Genomic DNA, 16,375 nt, shown 5'->3' with positions numbered 1-16,375 from the left:
ATACAGCCCTGTCCCTTACTGGCCAGAATGAACCGCAGGTTTCAACGAAAGAATTAAATTCTTCCATTGGAAAAGTAAGAGGAAAGGAGTGAACAGAAGGCAACACCAGCAGGCCAGGTGCACATTCAACACCTTTTACTTTTGTAATTTCCTCAAGTGGATTCAAGACTGAGTAAGCAGGGGTTGGGGATGTGGCTCAAGCGTTAGCGCGCTCGCCTGGCATGCGTGTTCGATCCTCAGCACCACATACAAACAAAGATGTTGTGTCCGCTGAAAACTAGAAAATAAATATTGAAAAATTCTCCCTCTCTCTCTCACACTCTCTCTTTAAAAAAAAAAAAAAAAAGACTGAGTAAGCAGATTCAAAACTGAGTAAGCAGATTGCAGTTTATTATAAGTCTTCTTTATTTACAGTACAAGTCTCTAAAAGGTCAAGGCAGTCATCTTTTAAATAACATGTCAATCATATAAAACAGCTGGAACCAAAGTAGAGAAATATATACATTATAATACATTAAGAACTTTCAATATTGTTAAATGAGTTTTTCATATTAAATTAAAAGTAGCTATTATGATTTACAACATTATTTCTCTAGTTTAAAATTCAACCTGTCAAAAGACATAATATACACTTGTATTTTACAAAACAGACACAGTAGTATTAATAAAACTGTTCATGATTTGTAATTTCTATTTTTTCTATAATACACTGCACCTGTGTTACCAAAGAAAAGAAAAGAAAGCCATTGCACTAGATGGTATGAATACTGCATAAGTCAGTGTTAACACTTGCAGGATAATGAATGGCCTGATCTGATTTTCCACCAGGCTCATTGATCACACTGATTTTTACTCTTTAAACTGAGCCAACTTTCTTTAGGAAGATATATTCTCCTTGGAAGTTTCATTCAAGTCCACTGGTAATGGGCAAAATGTCAAGATCTGATGACCACAAAGCCATCACAAAAGATGCCAATATGACCCTACTATTTACAATACTCAATAAAAGCCAAGCTAGAAAACCACTCACTACTAAATCAAGAAAAAAATTATAAGACATTCTGTAGGAAATTTTGATTATCTATAAATTTAAGGTATTCAACAGACTACAAAAGGACTTAGCTTATTTCCCTTATTTTTCTTAGGCTAAGAAATCCTTTCTATTTTTCAAATATATTTTGATGGAATCAAAAAGCTTCACATTTATAAATGAGATTTTTATACAAAGCAACATGTTGACATAGTTCTCTCATGCTACTACCAATTATTTTTAGGATTCATACTGTATTCTCAGGAAGGAAATACTAAGATTTCTTCCTAATTTCTAACTTTTCAGCATTAATATAGAAAGGGAATTCAAGAAAGGAAAATAGTCACTCAATGCTGAAATTGACCGGCATAGTAATTTGAAACACCTTATATATCTAATAGTGGCATAAAGAGGAACAGGAAGGAACCAAACAGTTAAACTGTGCATTTTCCCTTCATGAATACAGCTCAGACATTAATTTTATAAGGACAAAGTGTCCTTACAAAGCAGCAACTCTTGCTTCAGAATGTTTAACCACCAAATTACCCATTAGGCAGGAGTACTTTAAAAAATGATTTTTAAAGTCATGAGCAAGGTAAAGAAAAATCAGTATGCCACATTATTGTCAGGAGCTATTCCCATGGAGCGTTCCAGTTGTGTACATGGTATTGAAACTAAAAGAATGGTTAGTGGGGGACATCTTTCACTTCTACGGGAAATTGACAGGATAAATAACCCTATGTGTCCTGATAGGAAAAATAAACAAAGACAAAACCGTACTGGTATTTCAAATCAGACACAAAATCTCTTTTCCCTAAACACATAAAAATTTAATCATCTTCCACACATCTTCCATGTCTACACAACTCCTTTACTAGTCTTCTGTATCAAAACTAAAATCATCAGTGTTTTGTGTAACTTCAAAAGGCACATATACATATTTAAGTGGGAGAGGAAGCTTAGCATCAGATAAGTCTCAAGTCCTTGGCCAACTTGCTTCTAGTTCAAAATTAACTATATTTTTAATAAGCACCAAATACAAACCAATGCTTTCATTCTTTAAAGCAAGCTTTCCAAAATGTTCCCATTCATGTACTTACCATACTGTAACTGAATGCATCTTGCTTTCTTTTTTTTATGTGAAAATTAATGTACTATTATTATAGGAAGTCTGAAAAAGAATGAAATTCTAAAAATTTTACAAATCCCTAAATTGTTCTCATGACAGAAAGAAGCCAAAAAAAGAAACATTCTGGGATCAGAATTTCCTCAAAGTTGAATACTCCGAATCACTTTTTAAAACAAACAAAATAACTGGCCATTAAAAAAGAAGCTCCTTAGTAAGATAACTTTATCTCTTAGTATGTCTCAGGAGCAGAACTAAACAGTGTGTAGAAAACTGGAAAATGGGAATGTCCTGGAAATAAATGCCATTGAACTTGCTGGTTATACTGAAAGATACTTCACCCCTATATAAAGCAACCAAGTGTTTCCTTCTCACCCAATTTCTTGGATTGGATCTAATTTATTTTTTATACTCATAAAATTCCTGTGTTAATAATTCTTCCTTTAGAAATTCAATTATTCCAGACCAATTTACTAATGATGACTATTTCCCTAAAATAAGGGGGGGGTGGCAAGACCTAAAATATGAACATACAAAGATGAGTGGAGATTAACATAATGATTAGTCAAAAGTTGTAAACAAGCTTAAGAAGTACTCTAAAAAGGACTTTAAGTTAATGGCTGCATCCTCTTGTCACCAATAGAGAAGGCAGAATTATAAAATTGAACACTTGAAAACAAGGTAAATTGGGAAGACACAGAATATTCAGACAGGATTCGTGATTTAAGTTAAATTCTTCAAAAAATGCAAACCTGCTTACCTGGCCACTAGAGGAATAAATGAAAATTTTTCTTAAAGTTTTCAGAAATCCTGACAATAGGTAACATTAAATTCAGCAGTACTACAAATGCCTTTTAAGGAAAGAATGTGTCAACTGTAGGGCCAAGATAGTCACAATCTATAAGACATGGTTTTTCTTCTCCAATTAAGTTAACAAATACAACTCAGTTTCTCACACCATTGACTCATCTCTAATCTTAGCTCTTTGAAATGATCTGTATTCCAGCTTAAGTGAGGAAATGTTCACGCAACTTCCAGACTACTAATTCACAGGTATCAAAATCCAAAGTGCAAATCGAAGGAAATTTTTACCCTTCAGACATGGACGATCTAAAGAGCCAAAGAACTAAAAGGACTTCTGAACACAGGTGAATGGGATGAAGAAATAAAACATGTCACTTATTTTTGGTCTCTTGTTCCTGACTGTTTTCTTTCACAGGCTACTTCAAGAAAAGTGCTTGATTTCAACAGTTCAGGTCCAATCCTGTCCAGTGGTCTGGCACCATCAGGAAATATTTGTCCATTGCTTCACAAAATCTAGTCCTATACAACTCTGGAGAGACCACAGTTGGCATTTTACCTAAAATTATGAAACAGAAAAGGGGGGAAAAAAGCTGCCATATACATACATATATTTGATTGGGTATCAGATTTCAACCATTTATGTTGTTTCATATAAACTGCCATAAAGACACATAAAGCAGAGCAGTCTAAGTGAGGAGGTAGGGTTAGCCACTATGCCACCTGCCATGTGACAGGGTTCTTCCTGGTGGAAGCTTTCATTCTAAAAGATAAGTTCTTTCTTAGAGATGAGAGATGGCTAGAGGCACAAATGAGGCTAGAGTGCTCAAAGAACTTAGAAAATATCAAATGTTTAGTAGAGACAATCTCTTATTCAGAACTCTAGCTTTTTCTTCCTTTTTAACTCTTATTTTGAGAACTTTTGGCATTTTAACACAAATTTAAACCCAACATTTGCTACCTACACAATTCCCCTTAATATCTGGCCATTCTGGAAATGAAATCAGAAATAACCCTACATTTTTTACAATTTTAATAGCTCTTAAATTTTAAATAATAAGAAATATATGAGAATTTAAAGAACAAATAGAACAAAAATTTTACTCACCTTGTCCTCCTAAAATTCCTGTTGATTTCACCACCATCTCAAGCTTTTTGTCCCATGTAAATGTTCGAATATAATCTGAGAGTTGAAAAAGGCAGGTGCAATTAGCAATCAAGTTATGTTAATAAATATAAGCAAATGACAATAACTATTACTACTATTTCTAAAATACTTCGCATTTATTGAGTGCTTCAATATGCTAGGGCTTTTCTAAAAGTTTTCTCCATATTAATTTGCTTAATCCTTAAAACAATGACACAGGCCTAATCTGCAAATCACTTTAAAGGTTTTCTCCAAATTAATTTGCTTAATCCTTAAAACAATGACACAAGGCCTAATCTGCAAATCATTTTTTAATATATAGTTTGTGTGTGTGTGTTTGTGTGTACGTGTGTATATATGTGTAGATACACATCTATCTCCAGAGCACTCTACCATTGAGCTACATCCCCAGCCCTTTTTATATTTTTTATCTTCAGACAAGATCTTGCTAAGTTGCTGGGGCTAGCCTCAAACTTGCAATCTTCCTGCCTCAACCACTAAAGTCACTGTGATTACAAGCAGGTACCACCAAACTCAGCCTGAAATTATGTATTTTTGACAAAAATAATGAAAATGGAGATGAGAAAATTGAATAGAAGGAACTAGGATGAAAAACTATTATTTTTAAAATTTCAAATGAAAGTTTGTTAAAGTACTCAATAAACCTAACAAGACTCAAAAGAATTTTACAATTTTTTTCTCTTTCAATCATGAGCTATAAGTAGGATATATCTATTAACTTACCTATAATTCCAACTACCAGCTCATTGCTAGTATCATCTCGCCCAACCAGCAAAGAATAATCTATAATGAGGTGGCTAGAAAGGAAGTGGGAGTCACTATGGATGGAAGTTCTCAGAACAGCTTTGGAATGAGAACGAATATACAAAGGGTTGTCTCGAACCATCTTCAAGAGGTTTTCATCCAGCAGGACCACATCACAACTCTCTTTTCCAGTGTCAGTTTTTACATTTCGATTCCTAAGTGAACCCTTCAAATCGAACACCTAGCAGAAAGAAAATTCTTTGTTATTTATGAATGAGTTGCCACAATGGTTAATTAATGAAATTAAATTAAAAAGGCAGACAGACTTTTTGTAGTGGTTACAATTATATACTTTTAAATTTAGTTTAAAAACTCAATCATAACTTTTAAAATAGTCATTAAATTTATAGTGAAATAATTGTACAATGCATAAAATACATGGTGATATAAGTATATCATATGAAACTAATACCTAGGTACTCATTACTAAAACATTTCAGAAATTCGCTGATCAATTTAATAAACTTTATGGTACATTAACAAGTAATTCCAAAAATATATGATTGGATTATTAAAAAAGGATTCAAATTAACTTTCTTAAGAAACTTAGTCTTGATATCAAAATTGTACAATTACTATGGCAATGGAGAAAAAACTGCATAATTTTAGGAATAATTGGGTAGCAGGAAAAGCGGTGCACTCAAAGGACAGAGAACCTGAATGCGAGAACCAGTATGATTTGAGTGTAGTTTATAGACAATTGCTGGTCAATTGCTCCTGGCTTTTGATGATGTTAAGGAGCCAGTGACAGAATATAAATAAATCATTAGACTATTAAGCACACAGTTTAGTTCAGCTAACATTATTTCTCAGATGAAGACTTTCTCCATGAAGAAGTACACTGGATCACAGTTTGGCATAAGCTCCTTAACTCATTGAAGACTGGAAATAATTTAAGAACCAGAACTTTGAAGAGCACTTTTCTAGAATCTAGACCAACTTGAGATCTAAAAATAACTAAGTTACTCAATTTCTATGGGCTTCAATAAATTTATTTTTAAAATTCAGGTGGTGGAATCTGCTTTCTTATTCTACCAATTCTATGATTCTAGAATATTGATATGTTACATTTTAGGACAAGTCCATAACAATAATTTTTCTTTATTCTTTTTTCCAAGTCAAAAGTCCAATTTCATCTAGTAACCAAAGTTAAATATTTACTATAAAATAAGAAGTTATTTGAATTCATTATATTCAAGTACCAAAAGTACAAAGAGTTCCAATAGCTAAATGCTTCGCAAAGTCCAGTGCCCTTACCTGTGCCATCTTTCTCCCATAGAAAAGATTTTCCATGACAAGAAGATCTAACTTCTTTTCTGTGTTGTTCTGAGAGTTCTTATAACCAATTCTATAAACTCCAAGAATTTTGGCTAAGGCAGTGGGCCTCTAATCAAGAAAAGATCAAAGCAAACTATTAATAAAGGGATTATTTGTGATCCAATACTATTTTTTATATTATGTGGGTTATTCACATGTTGTAAAAATTATTTCATGATTTATTGCTGATATAACCAGCCAAAGGTCCTGGAAAAGTAACTCAAACCCTTGAATCTCAGAAGTGCATGCAGTAATGAAGCCAATGAAAATATTAGACCCTTACCATTCTCCAAAGGGTCAATCCTTCACAGTTGTTCAAATTCAAGCACTTTATTATGATATCTAGTTTCCTCTAATAACTCACAATAAAAAGCACCCAAAATTCTATTCATAATTTTATGGAGGTGGGGGAAGGAGGGTGGTCATTGCTCGATGAAAAGTAGGCATCCTGGGCCAATGACTTCCTGCTTTTCTAGCTAAAGGAGGCATATCCTGATTTCTCAACATGTTCCAAATTTCTGTCTCAACAAAATTACAAATTACAATATTTGCAGTTAACATTGTTAGTCTTAAATTTAAATTGACTTTCATATACATACTAATTAAAAACACTTTGCTCAAGATCACTTGACTCCTTACTGGCAAAGATAAGAAAACTACAGTGCAAAATCTGCATTCCACCAGACCTCAATTGCATCCTGAGATCCAGTCATGTCCCGTTCAGGGAGAACTATCATTAGTACTAACCCTCAGGATGAAAGAAAGCCCAGTAAAACTCTGATTGTTGACCAAGATTCAAGATTTGGATTTCTACCTTTTGTTGAACGGCATTTGTAATATAATTGAAGTAGTGTGGCGCAAAGTCAAGGAAAGACTGGACTTCCAGACGAGGCATCTGCTTCAAAATGAATCTATCATCTAAAAAGCAGAAATTTCAAGTATTTATTCAATCATAATATCTACTATCTTCTATAATAAATCATTCCAGAGATCCCAAATCATCCTTATTTTATGTTTTTAATGGATATTTTCTGATGTTACCATGAAAATTTTGATCAGAACATAATTCTCAAGTAATGGAAGGGCTAGAAGAGATCCTGAGGATTTATGTAGTCACTAGTCTTCTACTCTGTATCACAAAATCTCTGTACCACAAAATTCATTGCTAGGTGACCTAATTTTTAGAACTATCAAATAAAGTTATATAAATTCCATTGTTAATAATCCACTAAGTCACTGTTATGAAAATATTTATCAAACAACAAATTTCCAGCTGTATTCTCTTAAATAATTTTGCTTTCAGTGGTTAGAGCAAATTGAATCTGAAACACAATGGTCACATATTCTGCAAACTTTTTAGGTTAAGAACTTGGTCTTTCTACTTTCAGGCTAAAAATATTTCTATATTCATTTTTCATCAGTTCTGACATACCCTTTTGAGCTTTCTAGAAGTATTCTTTCTCTTTACCTTTGGAGAGCTCAGAACTAGAGTTTACTAAGGTAAGGACTTGATCAATGCCTGAATCTCATTACAAACACATAGAGGTATATTATTTTAAATATTTTATTAAATCCTCTTAAAATAAAATGGAAGTCAGAAAACATCATTTGCCATTAGCCAATACCCTACTACCTCAGTTCAAGTATCATAAATCATTTCAGGGGAAAAGATGAAGACCACTCAACCAGAAAAATGATTAAAAAGTCTTGCCTTCAGTTGCATAGAAAGCAGCTCCTGATTTGCCTCCTCGGGCCTGCCAGGGTGATGAGTGGGAAAGGGAACGAATGAAATCTTCCTCACTGCTGCCCAGAATCACTTCACGCATCTTATGAAACTCTCCAGCGTAGTACAGTCGACAATAAAATTTGGCATTAGCATCAGAAAATTCTACAAAAGAGTTTTTTAAAAAATCTCTTATGAATCAAAAAAATACCTTTTCCTTCCCTTTCCCACCACTAAATGCAACCATGTAGGTTCCTCCAGGAAAGCATCTTTCATGTTAAGTTGAAATGCCTGTTTATTACCATGCTGTCAACATGATCCACAGGGGAGATTAGAAAATAATCATATGATCACTGCTACACACTTTAAAAAAAATGTTTTTTAAATAGAACCCAGTTCTACCTTTACACTGGTTATTGTACTTTAATCATTGTACTATTATACAACTTCTTTATAAACATCACAAAATTTATAGTATATGATACTATTCTAAACAATAAGTTTCTAGTACCCATATACAATTCTAAATGCTTGTCGAGCTCTGTGTATATCCATTATACAACAGGAAAAGATTTAAATATTAGAAATTAAAGTACAATTTATAAATTTATGAATTGTAACTTTAATTAAATTTCTTTATAAATTCAACAATACATTTTTAGAAACTAAATTATACATAAATAAACCTCATGTTGGCAGATTTTAATATTCATCTCAAGAAACAGGATATTTAACTAGTATAAAGCTACAATTCCCAAGTAACAGTTTGCTTAATTATGGTCCCTGTCCCTAGGCAGACAACACATTATTTTATACTTACGCAGTTCAACGTGAGGATTTGTGAATTGTTTCTTTTGTGGATCTCCTCCATCTACCTCATCTAAAAGGTTTAATATCATTAGTAAAGGCAAAATTTTAAATAATTATCAGTTCATTTTATCTTTTGTCCCTGATATAACAACAAAAATTAGTAAATCAACAATAAAAATAACCTAGTAAAATCACTATTAAACTCTGTAAACAATTACAATAAAATGTGTTATTTTAAAAGTTTCAATATTTAGATTAAAGAAATAGAGAATTTGGTTTGAATAATTTTACTTAACTCCTATTATAGCAAACTCAACTCTGACACCAAGAACTTCCATGGCTTCTTTATCAATTAGTGACTAGTTTTCCAGATATGTATAGAATAATACTTCCCCAAATATTAAAATCTAATTCAGGTTTGTTTTTTTTAATTTGACTGATGTTTCTGACAAACCTACAAGATTCACTGTTTACTGTATACTTGAAATACATATTAGTATCAAAAAGAACAAATTGTCCCCTAAGTTTTCACATTTCAAAATCATTTTCCAAAGAATCAAGACTCTCCAAGGATCACATTATAAACACCTGCGGGCCAACTGCAACCTCCAGAACACTAAACAAATCTCTCAGTTGCTAATCAAAATTTGTTATGGTAATTATTATATTTTAACTACTAATTCATGATATAACCTAGGAGTCACTCAACAATTTCTCTAAAGGGACAGATAATAATTAATTTACTCAGTTGCAACTACTCAATGTAAAATCAAGCAGACAAAAATAAACGAATGGATCTGCCAAATACTGTTCTAAACCCATATACAAACACAATCAGATAGGCATGGTTTTAAAATATCAAAATATAGATGGGCATAAATAGCCACAATTTTACAGGAATTAGAAAAGGAAGAGAATATCTTGGGGATGGGGCAGAGGAATGAAAACGTGAGGATTTGAGTTACATAGTGGAACCTCTGTCCCATGCTTTAGTGTGTAATGTCACTAAGTCATCAGTAAACCTTGGAATATACTGTTTTAGCCACTTTACAGGTATGGCAACTAAGGATTTCTGATTGTATCACACAGTAAATGATAGCAACAAAATCTGAAACCAGCTGGACTCCTCAAATGCCATGCTTTTTCTACTATCATGCTGAGGAGTGAGAACAGTGCACATGCCCTGGTTTCAGTAGTTAAGAATTACCTATGTAGTACTATAAGAAAACTTTAAAAACCAAAATAAATAAACTAGAGCCTGGAACCAGCACATATGGTCTACTTAACACACCTTGAGGCTCAATGCCTTGATTCTCCGTCCCCTCCTTTCCCGTCTGCCCAACCTGGTAGTAAGCACTATCTGCTCCACGTAAGGTCTCTCTCTTCTGGGAAGAGAGATCAGGGCTTTTGCCTGCTGTCCCTCTGAAGAAGGACAACATTCCAGAAGCCTTTTTGGCTAAAAAATAAAAAGTAACACATTAATTTCAATTATAGGTCACTGCAAGTGGAAAATAAAAATTTTCAACTTATTCCTGTGTTAGCAAAGATTATTATTCCACATGTTATTGTTTTTGTTTTTTGAGTAGTCAAGCACTTATGCTATCAGAAACACAGAAGGAAAGCAATGCTCAGCTAGCTGACCTGTCAAAATGTGAGAAATTCTCTAGAAGGTCTTTCAAAACTGTCTTCCAAAAAACAGTCACATCTTCAGCCAAAAGATTAAATTATAGCTAAGTTCTTATTACAATACAGTCAATTCAACTAAAACAATAATTCCACAGCTAAAAGAATTCAGAGTTAAAGTTTACGTCTTTTCATCTTTTGTGTTGCGAAATCTTAAAATGGGAAAATGAGATCTTTTTCAGCATCTTGCAAAAAATAAATACTATAGGATAGCCAAGAATTTACTATCTTGTTCTTTTATTCCTAGTTTTGAGCTTCCTTCATTAAATCATGCATATTGTGATTCTAATACTATAAATTAATCGTTTACCAAAATAAATGACCATTTACATAATCAACAGAAAATATCAGTCATAAAAATACTTACTTAAAGTGGTAAACACTATTATTGCTTCCTTAATATCCACTACTACCCAGTTCCTTGCTAAGAGAACTTAAATTTAGGGGGACAGCTATGTATGCAGTCTCAGGACAATGCTCCCCCTATTTTTTTAGCAGTTAGAGGGGGCCCTAAGACTCAGTTCTAACCAATGGGACCAAAGTGGGTATCTCTGCTTCCTCAGTAAGAGAATAGCTGCAGGTTCTACTGCCCTTCTTCTGCCTCAAAAGCAAACAAAATGGAATATTATTTAATATGAGAAAAATTTAAGAGTATTCAAGAGAAAGTATCCCTCAGTTGTCATAACAGTGCTGAGCAACTTGACCAATGCCAGCAACTGCCCACCTCCAGGCTGACCTATTTTAGAAAAGTAGACTGTCATATATGTTTAAGCCCTTATAGACAAGTGAATTTTTTGTTCAATGTAGCTAAATGCATTCCTAACTGATAAAGTCAATAAAACCCAAGACCAAATCCCATCTCCACCACTGTCTAAAACTCAAGCAAGCTACTTAATCTAAACCTTAACTTCCTTTCTGAAAATAGGGAAGTCAAATAATCCTTATGGGCTTATTGTGGAGATTAAAAGAAACAATGTAAAATTTTCATGGTGCCAACTAACACTATGAACTCAAAAAAATATATAAGTTCATGTTTTATTTTAGAATGTACATTTTAAATTGAAAGCTCAAAGAAGGAAGATGATACTCTTTCTTTTTGTATAGAAAAAGGAGTTTCTAAGAATTTGAAGGTCAATAACTTGAATTTATATTTAAAAATCACATCTATAAAAGAGGATATTCAGAGATGAAACTGTAGTTAAGTGGTAGAGCGCTAGCCTGGCATGTATAAGGCACTGGGTTCGATACTCAGCACCATATAAAACAAATAAAAATAAAACAAAGGCATTGTGTGCATCTACAACTAAAAGAAAAAAAATTTTTAAAAAGCATATTCAAAAAAAATGTTTAAATCCATACTATATCTCAAAGACGAGAAATAGTAAATCTTTTCCAAATGGTATTTCTGTGTTTTCTTCTTCAAATCATATTCACAAATAAAACAATTATAAATACTTCTCCATTTGAAATCATACTTGGTTGTGATTCTGCTTCTGCTGTGCGGCTGGTCTGTCCTCCACTAATTTCAGGTAATCTAATAGGACTGCTACTCTTTGGCCTGCTGTCTAAAATACTAAGAAGAAAGACAAACGAAAAATTAATTTAAACTATTCAGAACATAGAGAGTATTCTGATTCCTACACTAAACTACTAACACCTAAGCCAACCCACAAAATCAGAAATCTGATTAATAATTTACATAAACACAGGTTAGAACATTAAATAAAAAGTTTTGGAATATCTACTGAAGAAAGTAAAATGCTTTAACTATAAAAATGTATGGAAATGTACAAAAGCCACAGACTTTTATAAAATTTTCCCCTAAGTCAATTAGAGTTAGATTTGTATCTGTCACCAAACAATTACAGAAAATAACAATTTCATTTTTCTCATTCTATTCATAGTGATAATTCAAGCAAATTTAACTAGACTAGTAAAATTGGAAAACCTATTTCATTAATAATGAGACTATGACAATTTCTATTTAAATGTCTAAAATAGTGAACAACCTGGTTTGGGGCTTTTTTTTTTTTTTTAAATGTTAGGTATATAAAATTCACAAACACTTAAAATTACAAAGCCAAGCAGTGGTGTACTTTTTACAAGTTACCATTTTTAAAATAAAAACAGTATCTTTTTTTTTCCCCCCCGAAAATGTTGGGAAGTTTAGAACATACACTGAACTATATGGCAATTGACAGAAAACTACATGCTAAGGGACTATTTAAGGTCTTTTGCTGTACTTTAATTTTGCTGTCTCAATTACTGGCTGAATTGAATGCCATTATCTGGATCCTAAAAATTTTAATACTGATAATATGCTATGATAGAACTGAAACACAAGGATACAGAAAATGACAACATAACTAAATTAAAATACAGTTTACTCAATCATGAATCACCTATTTGTTGGAAGCCCTTCTTCAGCACTGTTCCACAGAGTTGCTTTAGACAATTCTTCTAAGGCATTTCGGTATTCTTTACAACTTAAGGTAGAAATAGGTTAAAAAAAATGTTAAACATTAAGCTTTCTTTAAAAACAAATCATAAGCTTTAGAATAAATTTTGCAGTATAGAAACACAACCATTATTAAATGTCTATGATTAAACAAATGCACTTCAGTTAATTAATGAAAGTGATCAATTAGAAGCTTCATAAGGAAGGTCTATGTATTTGTAAAGAATGATACAAATAAGGACCCACTGACTCCCAACCAGTACCAATAACCTTAGCAATGATCAAAAGAACCTAGTTACTAAAATTTAAATCAAATTAATCCGGGTGCTGAACAGGTAATCTAAAAGAATAAATCCTCAGGATTTGATTAATATAGAATAAAGGAACTTAAGAGTGATTTTCTATTTAAAGGTACTAAATTTGAAGAAAAAAACCTTTTTTTTTAATGTTCTATTAGCCCAAAACATTTGACTCCTAGACTAGTAATCTGGGAGTCATGCTTTAGATAAACCAAATGTCATAGAACAAAGAGGCATGTTGGGTATATTATTCTTTTAAGACATTGAAAGAAAATGTCTTCAACTAGAATACTTTCTTCCTAATAGTACAAAATATATATTTCATTTTGGCACCTTTCTAATCTATTGATATACTATTATTAATCAGTAAATTAGAATAAAATGCTATCTTCACAAAGGATAAAAAGGCAAAGATCTTAAAAATTATCATATAAAATCTTATAAAGAAAAAACTCTTATTATCCCAACAGTAAACTCTAAATATCATAAAAACAGAGGCATGTAAATCTTCCCAGGTGTTGTGGTAATCTCAGTGGCTCAGGAGGGTAAGGCAGGAGGACTGCAAGTTCAAAGCCAGTCTCAGCAACTTAGCAAGGGCCTAAGCAACTTAGCAAGACCCTGTATCTAAATAAAAAAGAAAGGCCTGGGGAGTGGCACAACAGTTAAGGACTCCTGGGTTCAATCCCTGATACAAAAAAAAAAAAAAATAGTTTGTTTACCCCTGTATATACAATGCCAAATATTTGTTGAATAAATATACACCTTGTAACAAATATCCAAAAGGAAAAATTTAACACCTTACAATAGAAAAAAATTTTTGATTCAACACCTTAGATTCTATTTAAACGGTTGAACCACTGTCAAGATACTTTTATGATTAAAAAGTTGAGGTTTTTTAGACATATCAATATTTTTAAAGTGGGTTGCTTCTATTTTTAATATTTATTTTTTAGTTATAGGTAGAGATAATATCTTTGTTTTATTTTTATGTGGTGCTGAGGATCAAACCCAGTTCCTCACAGGTGGTAGGTAAGCGCTCTACCTCTGAGCCACGACCTCAGCCCAGTGGGTCGCTTCTTTAAGACACATGATAACTATGTCAGAAAGTCAAATGTACCTATGACTTAAGGAATAGAAATAGCATTCTCAAGGTAGGAAAATTTACTGAGTGTGTATAGGAAGCAGAAAGGAAATGAGAGCAGAATACAAAAACAAGATATTCACCTGTTATTAGGAAAATATGTCCCACGTATTATGTTAATAAGTAAATCAAAGTAAGGGATACAGGGGTACAAATTAAACAATTACAGGATTCAAGGGGCAGTAAATAAACTCTCTAGTCAGTTCAGTTATTAGGAACTTGCTTAAGACTCATGCTATACCCCATTATTTGAATAAAGAGAAGGTTTTCAGGTTCAAAGAGAACAGACTACCATGCTGAAACAAAAAGTATTTTTATTAATCATTTTGTTATGCTTTATGTGAACAATCTCCCAAATAGGATTATAGACATACATAAAATACATAGATATAACCATAGGAGAAAAAGTCCCAAGAGCAATACCTGAGAGCAAAAGCAATGATGGAGCTGGGTTCTTTCTCACAGACTGCAATGGGCACCCGTTCATGTTCATACATTAAGTAGTGTTTATCTGGATCACTGTTTAAATTTTTAAAATGCATTAAATAAATAAAAATAAAATTAGCAGAAAATCAAATACAAAATCCATTAACACTCTGTAAGTAAATTTCAGGACAATTTTACCTAAATACTACACAATTATAATTAATTAAGCAAAAATGTATGCAAATTATGAGAACTTGAATCAAAAGAAAAAAAACGATCAAGAAAAAAATTTGAAGGCAACCAGAAAATTATCAGAATTAGGTTTCAAATCACAGGACTATAGAATAGTGACTCCAAAAAACTTTCTATAACACCAAAATTTTGGCCATATTAATCTCAAAAAGAATTTCCAAAGAACCAGAGAAGTCTAAAATACTTTGTTCCAGTATAAGCTTGAGAGAAAAGTCTTCTAGAAACTGTGAAGAAGACATACTAGTAGTCCAACAAGAATAAACCAGCCACTCTACTGTTATTACATGAAAACTCAATGGTGACTCCCTCTCAATGTAAATTTTGCTCCCCTGACTTCCACTCTAACTCTTCTAGGTACTGTTAAGGTACATTCATTCATTTTATTTAGGTGCTATTTACTCAGCCCCTAATGGGCAAGGTTACGACATTAAGGAAAACAAAACATTTTACATAAGTGAGAAATTAATAATGGTGAAAAAACAGACATGGTAGAGTTTGGACTGGAATAAAAACACAAAGTTTGTATAATACTCACAAAGGAAATGGAATAGGATTATAGCTATTTCCTGGAAGCAAATTTGCAAAGATGGCTTTCATGGTTGACTTCTCTTTCACCTGGCTGTCTGTGGATCCCAGCAAATGTCCATCAAACACATCTAGAATAAAAAATATTCCGCTTGTATACTAATATTCAGGAAGAATAAAAAAATTAAAGTGTCAACTTTATTTCCCCTTGGGGAATACTGACAGATATATCAATATCATAATTATCAGATGTGATTCAAAATTTCTAATCTAGGAAAAATGACTCTTATGGAATGAAAGAGAAAGCACAGTGAAACATATATATCATTGACTCTAGAGACAGGTTTTCTTCTTTACATTTTAGCACCTCTGAAAATGAGATTATTCTATCATCAATGGTTTCTGCTGCAGGAGACAGTGAGTAGCCATAGGGTATAACTGCCCAAATATGCATGAACTTCATTACAACTGTTCATGTGATGAAGTTCAGGTTCAACTCAGTAATGGACACTGTGGCTATTACACCTGAGATTAGTAGCAATTGTAAAGTAATTCCAAATTTTATATTGAGCAATTTATTACTTAAACAGAAAGCAAGGAAAGAAAGGACAAGGCACTAATTTACTGTTAGGAAGCAAATATTTTTGTTGGGAGAAATGGCAGTGATTTCTGTTATTTTTATTTATTTATTTCTTTATTTTACAAAGCAGCAACCCTATACTTCATGGAACTTACGAAAGTAAAAGCCCCAGAAGGTAGATAAAGCTGAATCACATTTTGTTATTGTAATACTTACATGTCAAGTAGTGCAA

The 16,375-nt window shown here is 32.6% G+C and overlaps 1 protein-coding gene across 11 annotated transcripts in view; it reads right to left on the bottom strand.

The window, feature by feature from the left end:
* Nucleotides 1–369: 369 nt before the first annotated feature.
* The window catches only part of Pikfyve (phosphoinositide kinase, FYVE-type zinc finger containing), an 87,286-nt gene continuing 71,280 nt past the window's right edge, over nucleotides 370–16,375 (bottom strand). For all 11 annotated transcript variants that reach the window (XM_058578139.1, XM_058578137.1, XM_058578138.1 and 8 more), the window contains 12 exons: nucleotides 15,574–15,694; nucleotides 14,784–14,879; nucleotides 12,865–12,948; nucleotides 11,938–12,035; nucleotides 10,071–10,235; nucleotides 8,790–8,849; nucleotides 7,958–8,134; nucleotides 7,061–7,164; nucleotides 6,187–6,315; nucleotides 4,849–5,110; nucleotides 4,066–4,140; nucleotides 370–3,516 (listed from right to left, as the gene is read on the bottom strand). In XM_058578139.1, the coding sequence (XP_058434122.1) occupies nucleotides 3,401–3,516; nucleotides 4,066–4,140; nucleotides 4,849–5,110; nucleotides 6,187–6,315; nucleotides 7,061–7,164; nucleotides 7,958–8,134; nucleotides 8,790–8,849; nucleotides 10,071–10,235; nucleotides 11,938–12,035; nucleotides 12,865–12,948; nucleotides 14,784–14,879; nucleotides 15,574–15,694 (1,487 nt within the window). In that variant the 3' untranslated portion in view covers nucleotides 370–3,400. The remainder of the gene's footprint in view (nucleotides 3,517–4,065; nucleotides 4,141–4,848; nucleotides 5,111–6,186; nucleotides 6,316–7,060; nucleotides 7,165–7,957; nucleotides 8,135–8,789; nucleotides 8,850–10,070; nucleotides 10,236–11,937; nucleotides 12,036–12,864; nucleotides 12,949–14,783; nucleotides 14,880–15,573; nucleotides 15,695–16,375) is intronic.

The sequence above is a fragment of the Marmota monax genome, unplaced genomic scaffold, assembly GCF_021218885.2.
Source record: "Marmota monax isolate L192 unplaced genomic scaffold, Marmota_monax_Labrador192_F-V1.1 WCK01_AAM20220418_F8-fsc00095, whole genome shotgun sequence".
Lineage (NCBI taxonomy): Eukaryota > Metazoa > Chordata > Mammalia > Rodentia > Sciuridae > Marmota > Marmota monax.
Note: the sequence above shows the minus strand (reverse complement) of the source record. Positions and strands in the feature narration are given on the sequence as shown.